Source organism: Colletotrichum abscissum, assembly GCF_030869225.1.
Source record: "Colletotrichum abscissum strain IMI 504890 chromosome Unknown Scaffold_115.1, whole genome shotgun sequence".
NCBI lineage: Eukaryota > Fungi > Ascomycota > Sordariomycetes > Glomerellales > Glomerellaceae > Colletotrichum > Colletotrichum abscissum.
The window spans coordinates 1-21943 of record NW_026850005.1 but is presented as its reverse complement, the minus strand read 5'-3'; the positions used below and the strand labels follow the sequence as shown (position 1 = coordinate 21943).

Sequence of the window (21943 nt, the reverse complement as noted above, 5' to 3'; positions counted from 1 at the left end):
ACAACTTAAATAAAGGAGCCCATTGGCCCAATGCCTGGCGGAGCATCGCCTCCCAAGATCGCATCGAGGGCGTTGAGATCGCCGGGGTCAAAGAATTCAAAAACATCAAAACCTGCGGGCCCCTCGTGTCTTGGTGACTGACGTTTTGATAGGCGACACCGAGCAAAAGTCATGCGGAGTTTAAGCTTTCGAAATGTATCTCAAACAGTTTGGCGATCTTTCTTTGGAAGATTTGCAATCTGCAGATACGACGCCGCGCTTGTCCCTCGTTGGATTACATAAACAGAAGCGCTCGCATACTGTGTAGGTACTCGCTCACTTACACCCCTCCGCCCGAGGTGGGAGATTCACGACTCGAGTCTTTGGCCTCACAAATTTGGGCAGACAAAGACTCCAGCCGCGCCGAGGCTCGCGATAATATAGATGTATAGACACTCAGCCGTCAGTGTGCTTTTGTGTTCTTGCCATTTCCGGTGCTTCCTGAACGAAAAAAAAGTCAATTGCAACATGACTGATGAAGAAGAAGCAGCGAAACTCAAACGAACTCAATCAAAAAGAAGCGTCGCCAAGCAGAACCACACGAGTCTTGATCGAAAGCTCTTGGCCTTCCCTCGGTTTGCCCGCAAATTTAACTAGGGCCGCAGGAAATCCTATTCCTGAATCCCTAGCTTCGGGCCAACCCCACATCCTATCTACGCAATCAATCTGAAGCAGCAAGAATCAAAATCACCAACACGGTCCCCCGTTCGAGCTAATCAGATTATATCAGCTCTTGGTGCTGGGGGCTTCCCGGGAGAACAAGCACCACAAGAATACTGCACCCTTCAATCACGCGATTCCCAAAGGGGAATCCTGCAGAAATTTGAACCACCGCGAAAGCTACCTACAGGCTACGAGGCTGCTCGTCCGAAAAAGCCCACGGGCCGTTTCGCCGCAATTTCTCGTTGTGGGTGAATTAGGCTAGAAGCCTGCTAGACTTTCTGGCTAGTCGACGATGGAATATATCGTACGAACTCTAGCGGCGTGACCAGAAAAAAGAGCCTCACCACCAAGTAATGGAAGCCTCGGGATGAAGGCACTATCTTCGCCGTCTGGAGATTGCGAACGCGTCTTGGCGTCGTGCGAGGTAGATTCCGATCCGCGGGCGGAGCTGGGGGGGTGTTCGTTTCCCTCTCTCTGTCCAAGCTCCAAGTTCTCAACACCAGTGGGAGCTGTGAAATGAGGTTCCATTCGGAAACCCTGGGGATGGCAGATATCCATCGCTCGTGATCCCAGCCTAGTGTGGCTCTGGGTGTGGTGTGGCTCCGTTGATCCCGTCTAAGTACCTTATTATCGAAGAAAGTTAATTCTTTCTAAGTCATAAGTATAAGAATATAGTTTTAATAAAATAATATAATACTTACTTAGTACTTAAATTAAGATACTTTTTTAAGCTCGCTATAAGAGAAAAATAATTATATTACTAATTACTTATTATTAAGGTTTATAATTAGTACTATAATTTTAATTATAATAGCTTTATTTATAATAAGCAAAAAGTTTAATTATAAGTCCTTTAAAAGCCTCTTTTTAAAGGCTATAAGAGCCTCTAAGTTAAGTTAAAATACTTATTAAAATATTAATAACTAAATTAACTTTATAATAACGGTTTTAATAAAAAAACTAAAAAACGAACTAAGAAATAATGCTAAAATCCTTATTAATATTAAGTACGATTTATAAAGAGTAGTAATATAACTATAGAGTATTAGTAATATATTTTATATTAAAAAGATTATTATTAGTATTAATAAGATAAATAGGGCCGTGTTAATATAGCGCTTTAGCTTCTTTTTATAGCTCGAGGACTATAATTTTAAATAATATTAAAAGTTTATTAAAAAGCTTTTTTAAGTACTCCGGTATATTTATTACTATTTTTATAATAATAAGATTCTTAGTACTTATATATAAACGTAAGTTATTTACCTCTAAATAATAATATTAGCTTATTAATAAGCTATTAAAACTGCGATTCTAGCGATCTTTTAATAAGGGAGAGGGTAGAATAGAGAAAAGGATAGGTAATTTATAAAAAAGGTTAAGGTTGAATAGTGCGGAATTCGAGGGTAGGGTAGCGTCTATATATACTGCGGTAATCCTCTAGTAATGCAAAACGATGGAGTTAAATAGTGCGTTGATCCCGTCCCCCGTGCCATTGCCACTATTCTTCACCGCCGCCTCCCCGCGATTCTTTAACATTGCGATGTTCATGAGTCCGAGTGTGATGGCGTACTCTGCCGTGCGATGCAAGGCGAGAGAACCCTCACCCCTCCAAAAGACCCTGACTTGTCATATCATCGTCGTCGGGATGTCGCGGCTGTTGATCTCTCTGTATACTACGTAAGGCAAGGCAAGGCAAGGCAAGCTGCAATTCTCTCGCGCTTTGACCCGGTGGAACTACTAACAGGACCCTCTCTTCATCATGGGGAATTTTCACGGTGATCTGTCTACTTCGTTGTCGCGTTTTGCTCCTCTGGTCGTACAGATCCTTAGTCAGAGTTCAGAGTCGAAGAGGACCCAGGGAACCCAAACCTGAGTCAAGGACAAAACACGGACCAGTGTTCGTTTCGTTTGGCATCCCGTCATCTCAGCACTGGGCAACCCAGAGTCAGTGAGCCTTGCCTGCGGGTGTTGTGCATCTCTAGCGGCGATTGTATGTGCGCGTGTGTATCCGTATCCCGTATGCGCCCCTTGCGTCCTTTGTCTGTGTGCGAGATGTGAGGGTGAGACTTTCGACATCTCTGGGGGAAGAGAGAGGAGACTCGAGTATCGGTTCTCGGTGAGGCTTCAGCCAACGGGCTTACACCGATTGCTACGAGCCTCTGTCCGGTACCTGGCAACAAGGAACGGGGCCCCCCAACATGAGCGGTCTGCACTGCAATTCTGCAGAGTCTTTCTCGAGAGCTTGAATGTAAACGTCAACGGATCACATTTCCGACGCGTCTACACTACCATTTGCGTTTCTTCCCGCTCCGTGCTCAGTACAGTCTGTCCGTATAGCACACCCCTCCCATGTCGTTGTTCATTGCCTGCCCCCAAAGAAAGGAAGAAAAAAATCAGCTTCCCCTTGTCGTGCCCCCGATTTCCTCGCCATTTCTTTTTCCATCAGCCGTCAAAACGTCGTTACCGCAGATACATGAGTCCCCTATCCTTGCGCCCGTGTGGGGAGCGAAAAGGACAAGAGCGACAAGGAAGAAGAGAGAGACAGAGCTTACTGTGTATCCATCCAGAGGAGAGCCCACACAGTGAAGAAGGCTAAGAAGACCTCGGGCGGACGAACCCAGAAACGACAGGGGATTAGGGGACCAGGGGGGGACCATGAGATCTCCATACAGTGCCTCTCGCTTCGTGTCGCTCACCGACTTGCAGATCTACGATTTCCTCCGTCTTCCGTAGTAAGAAAGCTCTGGGAGTGGCTGAAGCCTGGAAAGGTCAAGGTCAAGAGGGCAATGGGTGGCAGGTATGCTTGGCGGTGTGCTTCCCCTGGTGTGTCTGCTCATTTCGCTTTGCTCTCTGAACAGAGCTAGGTGGACTGGGGTTCTGGCGTCGCAGGTTGAGCAGTCCACATGGGGAGAGGCAGCTCAACACTGGAGGAGTTATACTCTGCATTGCATTGTGGGGTCCAAGACATGTTCAAAGTCAGGTCAGCCGCGTAGGATGGGACCCCTGGATCTATGCATGTATTCTCTTCCGTTCGTCTCTTGGTCTTCCCGCGCCCCCATCTCCGATTCTGCTGGTGGTTTGTGGCCCCCGCGACACGAACATTGGCCGGGTTGACCGTGGGCGGGATGGCATGGTGGTAATGGATATATCAAGAAACTGATCAGTCATCCAGCAGACGTCGGATGACAAGCACTTGGCACTACAGACGCGGGAGAGTGGCACACACACAGATTGACAGGTTTCGAATCGCCAAGCTATATTCGTATGTACTCTATATTCGTACGGATAGTCTACAGCATCAAGAGCAGCGTCGCAACCGTACTTGGCCGAGCCTGTACCTGCAGAACGCGCCATGCACGCTGCACCCGCCCTCCACTCATTTAGAACTCCCAGTCGTTTCCCCCCTCCCCATCTTCGGAATACCCCAGTCGACATCTGTTTCATCTTCATCTTTTCGTCGTTCGACTCTATCTATCACGATGGCTCAAAAGAGTAACTCGACTTTGGTGGACCTGTTCAACGGTGATGGAGAAGCCGAGCAGCGAGGTCCCATCCACCCATCTGCACGACATTGCAGGAACAAGGAAACCTTTTTTTCCCTTCCGGCCAACCCCGAATAATGACACGACCTTTCTGAGTGATGCCCACACAGTCTGCTGTCTTGCTCAATGTTTCGTTTGATTTGATTTTGGGTTGACTTGACTCTCGGACGCCCCATCATACGAACTCGGCCGAGGTCCCCCTCATCCCTTCAAGGGTTGTTTGTGCAGTTCTTCGTGGAGAAAGCTGTCAAATGTAACCGTGCTGAATGGAGACGTTGGAGACAAAGAGGGCATGCTCTCTTTCACAATCGAAAGATGCGGGATAGCATCGGCCAATGTCGACGTCTGCCTCACATAGACTCGCCCACCGGGGGAGCCACCAATCATTTCCCAACGAGCAGGGCCCTTCGGCTTTTCCCTCTCGCTACCCTCGCATCACATCTCATTGCCGTCCCGTCGTACGGAGTCGTCGTCTTCGTTATCATCTCAGCCTTGTATTGCATCGCATCCATGATCCGCACATCCACCGACGCTGTGCAATGACTGGACTATCAGAGCTTAGGACGAAATGTACCTTACAGCACCATGTCATTGTCAGATCAGGTCTCGCGCAGTAGAACGGAACGCCTCTCTCTCCAAGCCCTTGAGCCTCCAAGTCTTGGCCCCCTTTGCTCCCCCCCTTCCAGCACGTCGGCCTCTGTATCCCCATCCGGACCTGCATCTCCTTCAGCTCCCCTGCAAACGGTCAGAAAAGTCGCCCACGCCTCCACAGCCCAAAGAAGGTAGGTAGACAGGCAAAAGGGCAAGAAAAAGAAAAGAAATAAGGGGATGGATGCAAAGTCACGCATACATCGATTAAAAAGGGGTATGCATTCGGTTGCAACCGTAACGAGCCAACAGCCGCCTTTCTCCCACCCGTTCCCCAGACCTACCTGCTTCACCTTCCCTGAGAAGGGAAACTTAACGCGTGCGCATTAAGATCGTCTTCAGGTTCTCTCGCCCCCCCGCGGCGGCGCAGAGTCGCACCGGCCAACGGGATAGGCCAGTTTGCACCTTTTCCCCCTCGTGCTCCTCCACCCCTCCGGCTCGCCCACTTGCACCTATCAGCGTCCGCACCGTCCTCCGCACCCGTACCGGCCAACCGCCGAACCAAGCAGGATTAGTGGATCCCCCCGTCCCGTCCCCGATCTCTCGTCCTCTCCTTTCGGTGCCCCTTTTCCTACCTCACGCTCAAGACGCTTGCGGCATTATGTGCCAACGGTCACGCATCAGCGCACCCGCGCCACAGAGACCGGCTACCTCTTAGCTCCATTGCGACCGCCAGCCAACAGGCTCCTCATGAAGCCATGGGAGATGGGGTACATGCCCTCAAGTGCGTGTACTGTGCCTTAGCATGCTCATCTGTACACCGCGACGGGAGGCTAAGAGCCCGCTAGCTTCACGCCCGTCACCATTTGCGACGCTGGCGCACTCTGGAAAGCGTGGTCACGAAGAGCGAGAGATACCCAAGTACTCTCAGAGAGATCGAAAAAAAAAAGCCACCAGCCGCCGCCAAAAAGATTGTGCGACGCAAGCGTCCAGAGCTTCCCAGCTCAGCGCCATCACGCCCCCAGGTTTGGTTCAGCCAAACAACTTGGAGCTTTCTCTACCGTCCGTACACTTTTTTTTTTCCCTTTTCTGCTGCTCGCCCGTTGCTCCTATCCGGCGGCTCGGAAAGCTCTAAATTGCTGGTTGCGGGGCACGCAGAAGCAACCCCGAGCTAAAAGCCTTTGGTCTCCCAGCCAGCCTCTCTGCCCAGTGGGCAAAACAGGTAGTGGTGGCTCTTCTAGCTAAAAGCCTTCTTTTCCTTCTACGCGTTCGAATCCGTCGTCGCGACTTAGTCGGGTCGTCGGGCCAGAACCCTGCAGTAGTCGCGGTTCTTCTCTATGTCTCGTTCAACTTTGGATGACCTCTTCGACCACATGTTGTGGCTGGCAGGGCTGGGAGTCTTGCGTGATGCCGGGACAGTTGTAGTGTGATCCGATGGCTGGGAGCAGGGCAACACGGGGACCTTGTGCCCGTGATCCTTTGATGTGCTCGTGCGAGACATGGCAGTTTGGCTTCCACTTTTTCCGATTTCTCGTTCCCAGAACACCGGAATCTGGGTAAAAGGAGGGCTCGAGTGACGCCTGACTCGGAACGGGATTTTGCAGTCCTCTACCAGTCACTCATTCCTGCACAGGCGTTGGACGGATTACGGGGGCGGAGATTTGAACCAGAGAGCACGCACGCCGTGGAGATGAGGAACGATTGTGTAGTAGCGAACCGGTCCTCGCTGTCCAGAGGCCGTCCCCGTCACCAGCCCACGCCTCCGGGTCCGAGCCCAGTGTAAGTCCGGGCTCTCTCATTCTCCTTTCGTGCTTTTGCCAAGTCTACACCCCTCGTGCTCCCCTTTTGCGGCCGAGCACTACCGCTAGCCACCGTGTTTAATCAAAAGTTGGGATGGCACCTCTCAAGGCTGCCAGATTGCCATGCCCACAAGGCGGCTTGTTAGCGCGCGCAAAGACGCCGCGCCACGAGAGGAGAGAGACGGCCTTCTGCCCATCGTGGCGCGGCGTGGATGGGAAGGGGGGAGCTGTCTAAGTAACGAGCCCCTTCTAGTTGGCTGTCGTCCGAGCAAATGAAGAGATGGGGGATAGCTTACGGCTTGCTGATAATTCCTGGGAAGGATGAGAGTCGGATCCGGGAGATCAGTTCAGGCAAGCGGGCGCCGAATCGACGGACGGGTGCGAGTGGTCTCTTTCGGCGCCCGCGGAGATGGGAGAGATCGGGAAGCGAGTTTCACGAGCATCTCTGTGGCCCTTTTGCTAGATGTGGCTTTTCGTCTGAGAGCGAAAGGTGGGTTGGAAAGCATTTGGCCTCGTGGTGAAGAAACAACGCATCGCGATGGCCTCATCTCATCGTGGGAAAGGCGTTCGCCTCCGACAAGGGCCTACTCGTGGCTTTCGCATCCTTCCGATCAGTGGAGAAGATCTCAAACAAGCCACCACTCCGATGGGTCAGGTCCTTGGATTCGAATTTCGAAACAGCCGTGGCCTGCCTCCCCCATCGTCCTGAGGTATGGACAAGCGCTTGCCGATGATGAACATTGGGATCCAGCCACGGGGTTCAGCCTTGCGACAATGTGAACGTTCAAAGATTGAAGATGGTCCAGTATCTGATGCTGTGGCTTTTGTCGCTGGCAACGATCCCTACGGGCTCTTTGCACTTGGGCCCTTGTAAAGAGGCTCTTTTCTCAAACCCCGATGTCGTCCATCATTCAGCCTCATGACGATTACCAAACTTCGGATATTGCCCGCCATGAGGCTCACTGACGTCCTCCGTGCTTGTACGTTATCACAATCCGTCTCTTCCTTCTCCGTATGACACGACCGCTGTGGCGCCAGACTCGCAGCACAGATATCTTCCAAGTCCAGACCTTGAGCATGTCTGACAAGTCGCTACCTCAGGCTGGCATCTTCCCGCCGGCAACCATTGCCCGCTCTCACCACGCCCGCGATGCCGCCCAGACCGTGAGAACCTCGGACGCATACACGCACACAGTCAGAGGGGGGCAACATTCTGTCATTGTGATGGTCTAGCCGGGAGATGAACAGCGCAATGATCGCGACCGCTCACGGCCGCTCTTGTCATGCAAAGACTTCACCGGCACTGACGCCTTTCAACAGCTGCGCTGGCGCGGTTGGCATTTCGACGGGTGTCCGGGAGGTCCGAGTTTCCCCCTTCCCAATCCTTCGTTATCCGCGAGACTCGGGAAGAAAGCAATGACCTCCAGCTATGTCTTGTTGTCATTTGCGGGCTCTCGGACTGGTGAGGTTTTGCACTGACGCTTTCCGGGTTGCGCGGTTTTTTTCTGCATCCCACCTCCTCTAGGCTCTCTCTCTAGCTATTGTATGGCTGGTAAGTTGTGAGAGCATATTGTGACTCGCAGTCAGTAATTTGAAGTGCTAGCTAAAGGGGCACGGTGGGAAGTTTAAACTGATGGAAAGGGGACGTGCGACTCGACTCTTGTCCATGGGAAGTGATCCGGGGCGGCAAGCCCATATGGTCCTCGTCACACACTGTGTTTTATGAGCTACTCAATCACCGGCCCCCCGGAGATGTCTAGTTGCCAAGAGGGGTGTATCGTACTTCCGAGCGGGCTGTTGCATTGTTTTTGTGATGAAGGCCGGTTTGAAACCCGAACCTGCCGGACCGCGGAACTCAGATTGTGATATCTGTTGCCGTCGCCGCTTTCTCCCGGGCCCGAAGTGTTTTCCTAAAAGTCCTGACACATTATGGTTCGAACCGCGGTCGAGATTCTGAGCAATGCAGAACTTGGAGCAAGAGACCTGTCAATCAGGCCTCTTGAGAGGCGGCACTACGGCCGAGCTGCTGTATTAAGAGCCCTGGGCTCTTTCTTACAATCAATCAGCATGTCTTTCGACCCTGGGACCTTGGTACCAGCCTAGACTCATCATCGCTCTCCGTATATACCTTGATTAATACACTAATGTCATTGAGGAAGCGCGTAGAGAAGGTCTGCTTGTGGCTGAAATTGCCTTCAGCTGTGCTTTAGTTGTACACAGAGTACATTGATAGCAAGAAGATGTGCCAATCGCCGCCAGAGACGTCAGAGCCTGCGTTTTCAGGGGTAACCTGAACGGCGAGGTGAAAAGTATCACATCATCCCTTTCTGAGCGTTGAACAGACTCCTGCTGGAAGATGAAGCCGGTTTGTATTGATCTGCTGTCTATCAACGACTGGTCGTCTGGATGTATATCTTGCTACTGCACCAGCGATCAAGCTTCCTATACTCGGCCATTGACCGGCCCACACAGCATAACTTGGGGATAACGTCATCCGAAGGCAAAACTTTTGGTGATAATCGTCGAGAGTCACTGAGCGCTGGTCTCCAGCCCGGGAACCGGAATCGCCGAGCAGGGTAAGCACGGCGTCACGGCGTCTATATCGGGCCACGGAGCCTTCGCCAATCGCTCGCTACGCAAGGCACTGTAGAGATAAGCGCTGTAGTGATGGAGCCCTAAGCGTTCGCGACGAGGAGACCGATTTCGTACATCTCAGCGTGTAAGCGGAAGAGGCAGAGGCCAGCCAGAACAGGCGAACAGAGCAGGTGTCTTTCACCACACCATGCCCTTACTTGGATCGACGGGGTGGCAGCGTGGGCTTTCCGCTGGGTGGACTCTGGTTTCATTGAAGCGTAACAAAGATGGGTTGACCGTAGATATGAGATGAAGGAGCAGCCTATCTTTGAGAAGTGGACGGAGGGCAGGATCAGCCTTATCAAGCTCGCTGTCCCCAGTTCCACACGAAATCAAAGCCAACTCGACACCCCTTTTCCTCCACATCACGCTTCAATTCTGCCTCGATTCGAGTGACATCCTCCATCGTCTTGACCGTCTCCTCTCCTCCGTCTTCAACTATGGACGTCAGCGAAGGTCGAATAAGACGCATGATCCCCGAGGTAGCTTCATCTCGAACCGAATCATCTGCGGCCCATGAGTTGAAGATCTCTTGCTCGCAGTTCTGAAACCCAAGCTTTCGAAGCTTCTTGAGCAGGCCCATCGGCATTCTGTCGGAAGTGTGAGCAGTGAGCTTCTCATGACTCGAGGCGAAGAAGGGGTAAAGCAAGGCAACGGCAGTGGAACTACTCACAGTCTATCCCTCCCGACCTTCGCGTCGTGCTGCATAGTAACCCACCAGAACTCTTCATACGCCCTGCTCAGCGGATAGAACCTGATGAGTAGGTCACTCATGTCCTCCCAGAGAAGCCACCCGCCCGGCACCAGCAACTCGCGCATGTTGCTCACAGCGACGTCCCAATCATCCTTCTTCAGCCCCAGTGCGAGTAGTCTCACATGGACAAGGTCGAACGTGCCCCTGAACTCCGCCGAAAACGGCTTGAGAACGTCGTGCTCCACGAAGTTAAACGATACTCCTGATCTATGCGACTGGGGCATTTTGAGCCCGTCAAGATCAAAGCCGTAGAGCTCCGAGTCTTGTGGCACGAGCTGGGCGAGAGATGTCAGCCAGACGCCGCTTCCCGTTGCCACGTCTGCGATTCGAGGGGCTCGATCTGGGTTTGCTGGTTCGAGAGATGAGAGGATGTGCGGCGGGAGGAGGTCGACGGTGAGGGGCAGCCAGACTTTGAAGTGGTTGTCAGCCAGGCGCTCGCGCTCGCCGTCAACGTCCCCGCGGTTGAGGTTGTAGATCGTATCGGTCCATGATGACTCGTTTGATGCCTGGGCTTCTGCCATGTTAAGCGTTCATCCAAGTGATGTTCACAACAGTCGCGTACTCTTTCCAAGGTTGAGTTCTGCGATATGCTCCCTCAGGTAGCTTTTACGTTACAGATTAGTCATTCCGTGGTCTCCGAACACTTCTCCGTCTTCTGGTTTGTGTGGTGCATGCTCCATGCATGCCATGCAATTGTATTTGGAAATCTGTTGGACTTCGAGTCTTGATAGGTGGACGGAACCCAATGTGGTGTGATGCTCTGAGCTTCATCCTGGAGCTCCGGCTACCCCTCACTCACAGCTGGCAACTTAAACCTCCAACAACTGAACACTTACTATGTAGTTAATCCCTCCTTTAATTGAATCAACTCGGACGGAGACTGGTAACGATGCGGGGAAGAGCTACGGAACATCTGACCCAGCATGAACACTCATCAAGGATTCAAGATATGGTAGCCCAGAAATTGAAGGGCGTGTCCATCCTCCATTTGAACAAGATCTATAGATAAAAAACTCTCCTACGAAACACGTCTATTCCAAAATATCACCCTCCGCCTCATTAGATGATTCGGCCAGCTCTACAAGCTTGACAAGCCACTGCCCCGCGTCATCCGAACTGCAGACCATAACGACATCACCTCTGTACTCAAGCTCCTCCCCAGATGCAGCCTTTTCTCCGTCTCCCTCACAATACCCCAGGAAAGGAAAACTTCCATTCTCGTGACATACGGGATTAAGAAGCTCAGTGGCCATAAAGTTGTAGTCTGGCATGAAGACGACATTGGTCTGAAAGTCCGTCATGATACTACGAGGCTTCCCACGGCCATCAGAATTGCTGGCACGAGAATTAGTGAAAGAACGACGTATTGATTTACCAACGTCGGACATAGATTGGCGGATGTCCTCACACACTGTCGTTTCGCGTGTCTGAATGATGTCCATGTCGTCAAAATTCAATGAAGGAGGTTTGCGGGCTGGCGGGGTACGAGAAGGGGGGAGAGAAGGCGACCAAGATGAAGAAGAGGGTACAGAAGAAGGGACGGGCCGATCACGTACCTCGTCTTGAGCGGGCTGAACGGGAGCTGCGAACTCGTTCGGTGGCGTTGGAGGCACCTCGCGAATAGTTGGTGCCCTGTGTTTGGCAACGGTCTGGCCTTGCGCTCCTCGACTCCGGGGGCCAGATTCAAGCTGGTCGGATCGTCGACTTGAAAGAGAGGCGTGGCCACTGATGACTCTTGGTTCTTCAATCGGCCTCCCAAGGTTGGATGGTGATTCTTTCGCGATGTTCAAGGGGGCGGGCTGGTCAGAGTCAGCCCTCCAGGGACTCTCACAAGTTTCAGGGGCCGCATTCACCTTCAAAGATGTCCGCGTAGCAGAGTCCAAGCTTGTCGATCTGATCGAAGCAGACCTGGGTTCTGGTTCGATGTCTTGGTTTTGGACTGGACGACTGCGATCTACCCGTGGACGACCTCGTTCATAAGGAGCGCTGGAAGTGTCTTCTGGACGTCCACCCCGAGAAGGTCTCGGAATATTCGATGCTCCCCTTGATAGCTGGCCAGGCCGGTTAACCCGCGAGCTACTCAAGCTCGAGCTGCGATGTCTTCGGGACGGCGTTCCGGGTAACGACTTCTGGAGGCTGGATACGCGCTCAGGAGGTTCGGGTGGTTTCCCCGTCATAGTCCTGGGTCCCTTTGGCTGCTGTCTTTGCTGGACAGGGCCGGGGACTGTTACGGGAGCAGGCTGGTTCTCGGGGGCGCTTGGTCGTTTCTGCCATACGTTCTCGAGAGGCCCGGAGATCTCACGTCCTTGCTTTGGCTGCTGCTGCTCTACCTGCTGTTGCCTCCGCTGATCTTTTTGTTGCTGCGCTGGCTTCTTGCGTTCTTCCTGCGACCCCCCTTGATATGCTCCAGGGGGGGACTCGGGATAAGGCGGCTCTTTGACGTATGGTTCATGGTCTGTTAGTCTCCGACGGGGCTCATGCTCTCTCTGTTCCTCCCGGGCTAATTGTACCGGCCCTTCGGCTTCTGCTTGTTGCTCTCGCTCCTGGCCCCTGTGTTGCTGTTGCTCGCGCTGTTGTGGTTTGTGCTGTTGCTGGTCCCGCTGTTGCTGGTGCTGCTTTTCTTGCTGCGGTGGTAGTACCTGCCGGTGAGACTGATCCTGCGGTTGTGAGTGAGGTTGAAGTTGAGGGGGGAAACCTTGCGGCGGCTGATAAACCCGTTGATGCTGCTGTTGCTGGTGGTGGTGGAGATGGACCGTGGGAGGCACAACCACTTCAACAGCCGCCCGCGGGACCTGAGGGACAGCCATCGCTGTGTCGCCGATCCCAGTCGCAATTCCCGTTAGAGGCAGAGGCAAAGCCAGAGGCGGAGGCGAGACGGCCTGCGCGCCGCGGCAGTACATGACGAGGTGTCCCAACAGCCACAACCCTGAGAAGCCAAAGACGATGCCGGCGAAAGCGACGGCGGCGTCCCGGGGCACGGCGGCCTTTTCACCAATGCTGTAGACTAGGACGACGACGGTGAAGATGACGAGGGTGAGGATCATTGTCGCGGGGAGGATCTTTGCGGTGTAGTCGTGGATGACCCTGTCCGTCGTTGGCCGAGGCATTTCGAAAGGGGGGAAAAGGTTGCCCTTCTCTACTACGTTTTGAGCTAGTGTTGAATCTACGATTTTGAGGTGTTCGACATGACTGGAGTTGTACGCTTTGGGTTTTAGCAGGCTGGTTGGGCTACTACAGTCTCTCCTAAGACTGATATAACATCAAGGGCATTAAATCAATCTCATGGTGGACCTTGCGATATCAACACACTGCATCAAAGAAGCGAGAAGGCTTTGGTTCACACTCGTAGGCAGATGAACTCATGATCCCATTCTAGATTTTCTCCCCCCATATCTCCTAGTAGTGTACAGAAAACGTGTCTCATATCTGTCGTAACAAGTTGTTTGCTCGACAAGCGCAAGCATTTCAACACAAAGAAAATCGGTAGAACACTTTTTAGTCTATCAAAAAGCAGAAACCGAATCACCCAAGACAGGGACAAAGCCTTCCTGAAGAAAGACATCTCCAATCATGAAGGACGCCGGTATGGTTCATAGTGAGACCTCGGCCTCGTCGTCTCCCCTTCCTCCCGAACACGCCACTGACTAAAAGAAACCGGCGTGGCGGGCAGCTCGACAGCGAGAGCGAGCGCAACAGAAACGGGGACGGGAACGCTGCCGTCGTCTTGGTCGTCGTAGCGACGGCCGTCGTAGCGGTCGCGACCAAAGGAGTCCGGGCTGTAGTGCTTCCACGTGTACGGCTTCGCCAGCGGCGGCTTCATCTCCACGGCGTACGCCGGCGGCGGGGAGTTGTACCGCGGCAGCGACGAGACGTCCTGGTCCGAGCCGTCTTGGCGTAGTTGTTGCCAGGGGCGGGGGAATTTTGCGGAGCCGACGCTTTCTGAGATGGAGCGTCTCTTGAACCAGAGGAGGCAGGTTAGGCCTGCTACCGAGGCGATGGCTGCGACGGTGGTGCCTGCGATGATGCCGCCTGATGTTGAGTTTCTCGGGGAGGCGGCTGCTGCGGCGGCGGGGGTGGTTTCTGAGGGGGGTGTTACTGCTGATGGGGTAGGGAGGTCGTCGCCTGGGTTTGCGGATGGTGTCGACGAGGCAGCTGGAAGTGTCTCGATCACTGTCGTCGTCGTCGCTGCCTGGGTAGCCGTCGTCGGCGTCGCGCTCGTCACAGTCCTTGTCCTCGTCTTTGTGGATGAGACTGACGTGCTGGAAGTTTGAGACCCCTCCCCCTCCTGACTGTCGTCCAAGACGCAGGCAGAGTCGCCTCGACATGTGTACCCAAAGGGACAACACTTGTTTCCGCACTGCGGCAGAGACTCTTTCAGTCTAGTGGTATGGATCGGGCTCGTCGGGTTCTCGACTACGTCTTGTAAGGTAACGTCGCAGGTGATGGGCGAAATGGTCTCGCACGAAGACCCCTTTGGACAGCACAGGGCGGTGGTTTTCTCCGCGAGCACCATGCATGTCGTTTCGCTGGGACAGCAAAAGTAGTCTGCCATGCCGCTGCCGCAGGCTGTGTAGCCTTTGACGGGACAGCTAGCGTCGGCTCGCAATGTTGATTTTGGTGTAAGTTGGTTGTCAATATTATGGGAGTTTGATGTTGGTAGCGATAGGGGTGTTATCTGCAGTCCGGAGACGCATGTTTCGATGAAGAGAAGCCAAGTTATTATGCATAGCCTCCGCCAGCTTCCCACCGAGGCCATGTTGTTTATGCAAAGATTATAAGAGGATTCCCAAAAGAGAGCAGTTGTAGAGAATCAAAGAGATGTAGAATGGTAGACAGATCGTAATAACAAAGGGAATCCAACCAAGACAGAGACCATCAACTCAAGGAAAAGCCACTCGGCCGGAACATACATGTAGAGGACATCGCGGTATATCAGTGCCTCGTCTACAACAGCCAAGACAAGCAAACTAAAAGACGCCGTTGGTTAGAACTAACAATTGAACCAACCGCAGAACATGCTCTGCCGCGATGACGGGGGGGTTTCGACGTTCGGTCCTCGTCGTCGCCAAGCGCGACCAATCACACGAGCCGTCTACGCGCGAACACTTTACAAACCCCCAACGCCGCTCCAACAACAGCAAACGCCAACCTGCAGGAGACAACACAGCAAAGAAAGGAGGAAGAATTTCTAATTTACCGTTCTGTCGGCGCCGTCTAGGTCATGTGAGTGGACGGCCATGAGGGTCTGCTGCAAGCTGCACCCTGCAACGTCTCAAGACATGGCCAGAACGGGTAAGGAGGTTGACCTGAAGGCCGATTGTGGCAGTCTGGCGCTTGTTGTTCCTTGTCCTTTTCTTGAGAGGGTCTGGGTACAGGACCCGGATGCCACAATGGTGATGATAGGACCCGAAAATCGGGTGGTTGTCGATGAGGCAGGTGAGAATAGGTGTCCCGGGAGAACGGTCACGGCGGCTATGGTGTTTGGACCCTCTGGGCGAAATCCCACCTGTCCGGGATTTGGAAGGCGTGTAACCTGTGAGAGAGGGCCTCGAAAGACGGTCTGGACGAAGGGCGATCAAACGCGGTTGGGCCTAGCGAGGCATACTCTTGACGACGTGGCGAAATTGTCTGGCAGTGGTAACGCTGGAGGTGGTATGGCGGGAAGACGAAGCAAGATACGCCGTTGATCGGGGGAGCCGAAATGTTGGGCTATGCCCATGAGCGTCTGCGAGGTTGTGTCATGGCGGCGGACTGAAGGCCGGCCATCTGTCCAACACTGCCCGAATGACGCGCTTTTCCCCGGGGACGGCATCTCTCCTCAGAAGTTACGCTGCCGGATGGGGGCTGCTCCGGCCCTCCGAGTCTCACCTCTGGGGAGCGGAAGCCGGAGCCGGAGTTGAGGCCGAAGTTGAGGCCGGAGCCTGTGCAAGCTGCACTAGGACCATCGGACGAATTGATCGTGGAGCATTTCTGCCGCCTAGAGTGTACTTAGCTAGACGGCATGGTATATGGAACATTGTTCACTCGAGCGTCAATCCAGGCCGTAGCTGCGACTGCATATCCTACCACCTTATGGAGGGATTCCCCATGAGGCAGTCTCTCTACCAGTGGAGGCTCAAGTGATGGCATGATGTAGCCCATCATGACACGCGAGAGAGCACCAGTCCACCGAGGGAGCAGCACAAGATGCCACGATATGTTTCCCATAAGGAACTCCAGCCAGAACTCTTGTTCCCCAACTCAGCCCATCCACAGTTGAAATGTCCACTTGGGGCCGCCCGGGCTTTGTTCAACGGGTACCTAATCGACTGGCTAGACCGAGGCATAATCCATCCTCAGGGCATGGCAACAAAGCAGTGGACAGGGGTACGGTAAGTACGGAGGGGCAATCAGCTGATGTCAGTGCCAAAACCACAGCATCTCCAGCGGTACCAATCCCGCCTGTTCTCGGCTTTTCTCAGCTTTCCCCAGAGGCCAGAGCCCCTCCCGATCCCCCGCGAGATCCCGCCTCCGTCGCATTTCTCAGACAAACCAACCAAAATCATCCCGGGTTCCAAATTCCCATTTCCCAGAGTTCATTCTCTCCAACTTTACCTTACCTTATCCTACATCTTCCCTCCCACCCTCCTCTCGGCCCGTTATCAGAGTTCCATCCCACAGGACCTGAACCTCACCACCCAATTGGGCTCTAGAGTGCTTCTTTTCCCCCTTTAGTTCGTCTGTAGGTCTCCAAAATGCTCCCCTGGAGAACCATTGCACCCCGAGCCGCGAGGTATGTAGTACAGTCATCGTCCACATGTGTGACACGTGAAGGTCTCACTCCCCCGTTCTAGGCGTTCCGCTTCTGCATTCGGAGCACCACCCCGCCGCATCACATGTGGCGGCACCTTTGGATCCGCGAGTAGACACCTCTCCGCAACCGCCGCCGCCCGCCAGCTCAACGCAAAGGTCGTCACCGAAGGCGTGCAGTTCGAAGGGCTGACGGGCGTATCAACCCGTAGATCAACGCTGTAAGTCCCGGTCATAACCTGACCCAACCCACCGCACCTACCTTACCTTATCACAACCCCCGCCTTCTTTCCCCGCCTCCCGTCCCCCGTCTTCCCGCTCGGCTCCCCCGGTTCCCTGGCCGCAACTCCGGCTCCGGCTCCGGCTCCGGCGCAACCAGCCGGTCCTCACCATGACGTGACCATCTTCCACACACCTCAACTAACACAAACTCTCTCCCACCGCGCAGCCCCCATTTCTGGCTAAGGTACGTTTCCGCCAACCGCATCAGCAAGCCTCAGCACCAGAAATCCATCATCTCGGCCGAATTGACACAACCCCACCGGCACACAGAGACAACTGTCGATGCAGCAAATGCGTGAACCAAGACACCACGCAACGAAACTTTGATACATACGCCGTGAGCCCTCCCCGTCTGTCCTATTCCATTTGATCACACCGTGCCTCCTAGCTGCTGCTGCTGCTGCTGCCGGCAACATGGCCCCCAACCTTCCAATCACCTAACCCGTTCCCCTCCCACTCCCCAGAAATGCCGTTCCCCAACTCGACTAATAATGGCAATTTGGTTGAACGAAGCTGTAGATTAGCCAGGACATCAGACCTTCCGAGATCAAGTCGGAAGAAAAAGGTATCAAGGTGACATGTAGGTGCAACACCCAAGCCCCCCTCCCCTTCTAACACTCTCGTAAAAGAAACACGGATGTAACAGTCATGCGCAACTAGGGGAGCAAGACGGTCACGAGAGCTTCTACCCATGGCACTTTATCAAGCACTACCTGCAACATGACCACCGCAGTCCGGAACAAGTCAAGTAAGGGGCAATCTCGTACCATCACATCACACCAAGTCACTGACCTTCCACGCAAGCTACCACTTCTGGGGCTCCGACGTGGGCGAAAGGCGCCCCGTCGTCGAGTACGACCACCTCATGACCGACAAGGACGACTCGGGCGTCGCAAAGTTGACAAACCTCATTGTAAGCATGCCCAATCCTCTGCTACCGGGGTATGACAGGTCAACTGACACCCACAGCGCGAGTACGGCTTCGCCTTCGTAGACGGAACCCCCTACGACACCCCGGAACCAACACAGCGCGTGCTCGAGAGAATCGCCTTCATCCGTGAGACGCACTACGGTGGCTTCTACGACTTCGTCCCGGACCTCGCCATGGCCGACACGGCCTACACCAACATCGCCCTCCCGGCGCACACGGACACGACCTACTTCACCGACCCGGCCGGCCTGCAAGCCTTCCACATGCTCTCCCACGAGGCTCCGCCGGGACAGCAGCTACCCGAAGACGGCAAGCTCGGAGGCGAATCGCTCCTCGTGGACGCCTTCTACGCGGCGCAGATCCTGCAAAAGGAAGACCCGGCCGCGTACGAGATCCTCTCCAAGGTGCGCCTGCCCTGGCACGCGAGCGGCAACGAAGGCATCACGATATCTCCCGACAAGCGGTACCCCGTGCTCGAGGTTGACCCGCAGACGCGGACGCTGCAGCGGGTGCGGTGGAATAATGACGACCGCGGCGTGGTGCCGTTTACCGACGACGTCTCGCCGACCGCGTGGTATGCAGCGGCGCGCAAGTGGGATGCCATTCTCCGGAGATCCGACGTTGAATTTTGGTGGCAACTGAAGCCCGGCCAGGTTTTGAGTGAGTGGTGCCATGTCTTGCCTTGAAACGAGACGGGACAAATGCTAATCAGTCTTTCAGTCTTTGACAACTGGCGTGTGATGCACGGTAGGAGTGCGTTTGAGGGCAGAAGACGCATCGCCGGCGCCTACAGTGAGTATCTCGACTTTCTCCGGTCATCACACGAGCAACGCAACTAATACCGATAGTTAACCGTGATGATTTTGTCTCCCGTTGGAGAAACACAAACTTCCCCCATGAACAGGTCCTGAACCAGGTTGTTGGCTGAGGTAGACGGAACACATGATAGGGTGTCAAAGGTCTTGGGCGGAGCTGCATTGGCATGTGAAGGAGCACATGGTTCGCGAGTAAAGGCGCAAAGAGGAAACCGTTGATATCATCTCGTCCGTTCAATCGCTGCGTTTTGGCCGATGACCCGCGCGTTTCGTTTCTGGCAGCCCGGGTCTCGTGTCATTGTGTGCCCCCGCGATGTCCCCTGTAGTGCAATAAGCGGCTGTAGTGTAGAAGCGCGCCAGTCGAGTCAAGGCGGGGGATGTGCGTTTTAGCCCCGATGGCCCCGCGATTCAGGACCTTGGCCCATTGAGCAAACCCGCCGTGGACACTGGGAATTGACATTTCGCATCTTTAGAGACTTGGACACGGCCCAGTTCAGGAACAATGCGACCCGAATAGCCCCGAAGGCTGGGACCCCATGGCACCAGGTTCCCCCCACAAGAACCTGGAAGTTCTGGAACCCCCCGGCAACGACCGAGGATGAAGAAGACTTGAGACATGCAGCAGAAGCCTGGAAAGGGAATGTTGCGACGACGGCAGCCATGCATAGGCATATCCCTAGTGGCCGTCTTCAGGGTCAATGACGGCTTTGAGACACCTCATTGACCCCTCCATCCGTCCTAGCGTGGAGCGACACAACATGGAGCAGACAGCTTCCCCTCCGGGAACCTCCCCTTGAGCCCCACAGCGTCACCTCGCTGTCGATTGTTCCGGCGCATGAGCCAGGGACTCATTGCCGCGGCGCGCCGGCCATACTAGTATTAGTATTAGCTCCTCCCTCGAGGGGGCCGCTTCGTGAATGTACATCGTCGAGTGGAATCCTCAATATCTTTAGAGTGCGGTGAAGCTTTCTCCCTAGAACCTTGTTTGAGTGAATTAGCAAAAGAAGAAAAGAGACCCTCTTGCGGCAATATTCCTCCCTGTCCTGTCGAGTCGACGCTTGTTAAATATGTTCCGCCACGCCCTTCGCGCTGCGGTCCCGCGGCCCCGAGTCCTCTGTGTTCCTCGTGCCGCAGTCGCCAGCAACAGCAGCAGCAGCAACCCCGCGAGATTCCAGCCCTTTTCCACGACAGTCGCAAGAATGGCCGACATGAAGGACGGTGCTTTCAAGCACGATGCCACCGCGGCCCCGCAAAGCACTCGTGTGCTGCCTCTCTTCTCTCTCAAGGGCAAGACGGCTATTGTCTCTGGAGCTGGTGCTGGCATTGGCTTGCAGATTGCCCATGCCTACGCCGAGGCGGGTGCCAATGTCGCCATCTGGTACAACAGCAACAAAAAGGCCCTGGACCGTGCTGCTGAGATTGAGAAAGAGTACGGCGTCAAGTGTGCGTGGAGGCGCTATAGAAAGACGTCCCAACCGTGTTGCTAACCATTCCGCAGGCAAGGCGTACCCGGTGAACGTCACCTCCCACCAAGCCATCCAGGAGTCGATCCAGCAGATTGTGTCCGAGTTCAACGGCCGCCTCGACATCTTTGTCGCCAACTCGGGCATCGCATGGGAAGAGGGTCCTTTGATTGACGGGCCCATGGACGTTGCCGACAGGGTCATGGCCGTCAACGTCAATGGCACCGTGTACTGCGCCCAAGTTGCTGGCGAGCACTTCCGCAGGCAAAAGAAGGAGGGCACAACGCTCGACGGCAAGAAGCTCGAAGGCTTCACGACTGGTAGCTTTATTGCTACCGCTAGCATGAGCGCTCACGTTGTCAACATCCCCCAGGCGCAAGCCGTGTACAACGCGTCCAAGGCGGCCGTCGTCCACCTCTGTAAGTGCTAAAGTTGTGGAGGAACCGAACGGGACTGACCAGTGCACAGGCAAGAGCTTGGCTGTTGAATGGGTCGATTTTGCCCGCGTCAACACGGTGTCGCCCGGATACATCAAGACTGAGATTACCGCTTTCGTCGACGAAGAGTCCAAGAAGCAGTGGAGGAACAAGACGCCAATGGGGTGAGTTGCAGAGATGCATCATGTGTGAGTCTGTAGGCTGACTTGAACAACAGACGCGAGGGAGAACCCAGCGAGCTCAAGGGCGCATACTTGTACCTGGCATCGGATGCCGCCTCGTACACCACGGGATCCGATCTTGTCGTTGACGGAGGTTACTGCTTGCCGTAAGAGGCGGAAGAGAATGATACCCATGATGACGCCGCAGAGAAAGAAGAGTGCGATGGCGGAGCTGGAGGAAAGAACGGCCGGCGAGCAAGGGGTTTCGGGGGCTGCTTGATCAGCCGATAAGACGAGCCGGAGCTTGCTTGCGTATCAAGGTCATTGGCTCGAATGGTGCAGCTACACGGCCGAGTCTCAGGGATGCCATGCCGCCATGCTAGTAGACAGACGTGCAGCCGATAGACTGGATAGAGGTAGAACGCAGGCCCAGCACAGAGGGCTGCGAATGATGACAGACTCTAAGACAATTGGGCCCGTGTCCGTGTGGTGAGAAAACGCGGAGGAGGGGCAGGCGAGCGGGTTGCGTCCAATGCGCGTCGTGATATTCCCATCTTTGGCTGGCCAAGTCCGAGGTGAACCGTGCTGCAGGCTGCGTGCACTGCAATTGGAGGCGAAGCGAAGTGGAAAAAGTGCTGGTGCTTTTTGCTGTGGTGCTATCCGTATGGAGGAGGGGGAGGGGAAATGGAAGGGAAGAAAAAGGGTCTACTGCGTAGGTAAGAAGCTGCGAAGCATCATCTAAAGCAGGTACGTACCGTTCTTCCTCGATGTACTGCGGTACAACTTTGGTGGAAGGAAGTGGGGGGAAGAGGCAGAAAAGGCAACTGAGGTGGGCGCCTGTGGCTGCCTCTCGCCACGAAAGAGAGGGGTCAGTTGAGGTACTTGTCTCCTCACCCAAACCGGCGCCAGGTGGGATGTATACGCAGCTTCATTGTCCCGCCGTCCGCGGGCATTTGGCGTCTGCCACCTGCCAATTCATCTGAGGTGACCTATCCAATGGAGGTGTGCGTGTTCCCCAGCTCCCAGCTTACCTGAGCGATAGC

The 21943-nt window shown here is 54.4% G+C and overlaps 9 protein-coding genes across 9 annotated transcripts; 4 read left to right on the top strand and 5 right to left on the bottom strand.

Moving 5' to 3' along the window:
• Nucleotides 1-984: 984 nt before the first annotated feature.
• On the bottom strand, nt 985-1260 carry CABS01_16605 (uncharacterized protein; the record flags this gene model as incomplete). Its single annotated transcript, XM_060549935.1, has 1 exon — nt 985-1260. The coding sequence occupies one exon, from the start codon at nt 1258-1260 to the stop codon at nt 985-987; it is 276 nt and encodes a 91-aa protein (XP_060404946.1).
• Nucleotides 1261-3504: 2244 nt separating this feature from the next.
• Nucleotides 3505-3819, top strand: CABS01_16604 (uncharacterized protein; the record flags this gene model as incomplete). The annotated part of the gene is made up of 1 exon (XM_060549934.1): nt 3505-3819. One exon carries the CDS (start codon nt 3505-3507, stop codon nt 3817-3819), a length of 315 nt encoding a protein of 104 aa, XP_060404945.1.
• A 1675-nt stretch (nt 3820-5494) lies between these two features.
• Nucleotides 5495-6080, top strand: CABS01_16603 (uncharacterized protein; the record flags this gene model as incomplete). The annotated part of the gene is made up of 3 exons (XM_060549933.1): nt 5495-5600; nt 5695-5756; nt 5793-6080. Coding segments are annotated over 3 exons (456 nt in total), but the record flags the coding sequence as incomplete, so codon positions are not given.
• Nucleotides 6081-6123: 43 nt separating this feature from the next.
• Nucleotides 6124-6336, bottom strand: CABS01_16602 (uncharacterized protein; the record flags this gene model as incomplete). The annotated part of the gene is made up of 1 exon (XM_060549932.1): nt 6124-6336. The coding sequence occupies one exon, from the start codon at nt 6334-6336 to the stop codon at nt 6124-6126; it is 213 nt and encodes a 70-aa protein (XP_060404943.1).
• A 3233-nt stretch (nt 6337-9569) lies between these two features.
• On the bottom strand, nt 9570-10543 carry CABS01_16601 (methyltransferase domain-containing protein; the record flags this gene model as incomplete). Its single annotated transcript, XM_060549931.1, has 2 exons — nt 9570-9858; nt 9942-10543. The coding sequence occupies 2 exons, from the start codon at nt 10541-10543 to the stop codon at nt 9570-9572; spliced, it is 891 nt and encodes a 296-aa protein (XP_060404942.1).
• Nucleotides 10544-11053: 510 nt separating this feature from the next.
• CABS01_16600 (uncharacterized protein) lies at nt 11054-13129 on the bottom strand (the record flags this gene model as incomplete). The annotated part of the gene is made up of 1 exon (XM_060549930.1): nt 11054-13129. One exon carries the CDS (start codon nt 13127-13129, stop codon nt 11054-11056), a length of 2076 nt encoding a protein of 691 aa, XP_060404941.1.
• Nucleotides 13130-13590: 461 nt separating this feature from the next.
• On the bottom strand, nt 13591-14778 carry CABS01_16599 (uncharacterized protein; the record flags this gene model as incomplete). Its single annotated transcript, XM_060549929.1, has 1 exon — nt 13591-14778. One exon carries the CDS (start codon nt 14776-14778, stop codon nt 13591-13593), a length of 1188 nt encoding a protein of 395 aa, XP_060404940.1.
• A 1978-nt stretch (nt 14779-16756) lies between these two features.
• Nucleotides 16757-18952, top strand: CABS01_16598 (trimethyllysine dioxygenase; the record flags this gene model as incomplete). Its single annotated transcript, XM_060549928.1, has 8 exons — nt 16757-16794; nt 16856-17032; nt 17260-17277; nt 17740-17841; nt 17898-18006; nt 18063-18684; nt 18745-18816; nt 18873-18952. The coding sequence occupies 8 exons, from the start codon at nt 16757-16759 to the stop codon at nt 18950-18952; spliced, it is 1218 nt and encodes a 405-aa protein (XP_060404939.1).
• A 954-nt stretch (nt 18953-19906) lies between these two features.
• Nucleotides 19907-21071, top strand: CABS01_16597 (short-chain dehydrogenase; the record flags this gene model as incomplete). Its single annotated transcript, XM_060549927.1, has 4 exons — nt 19907-20282; nt 20338-20721; nt 20771-20903; nt 20957-21071. The coding sequence occupies 4 exons, from the start codon at nt 19907-19909 to the stop codon at nt 21069-21071; spliced, it is 1008 nt and encodes a 335-aa protein (XP_060404938.1).
• Nucleotides 21072-21943: the final 872 nt, after the last annotated feature.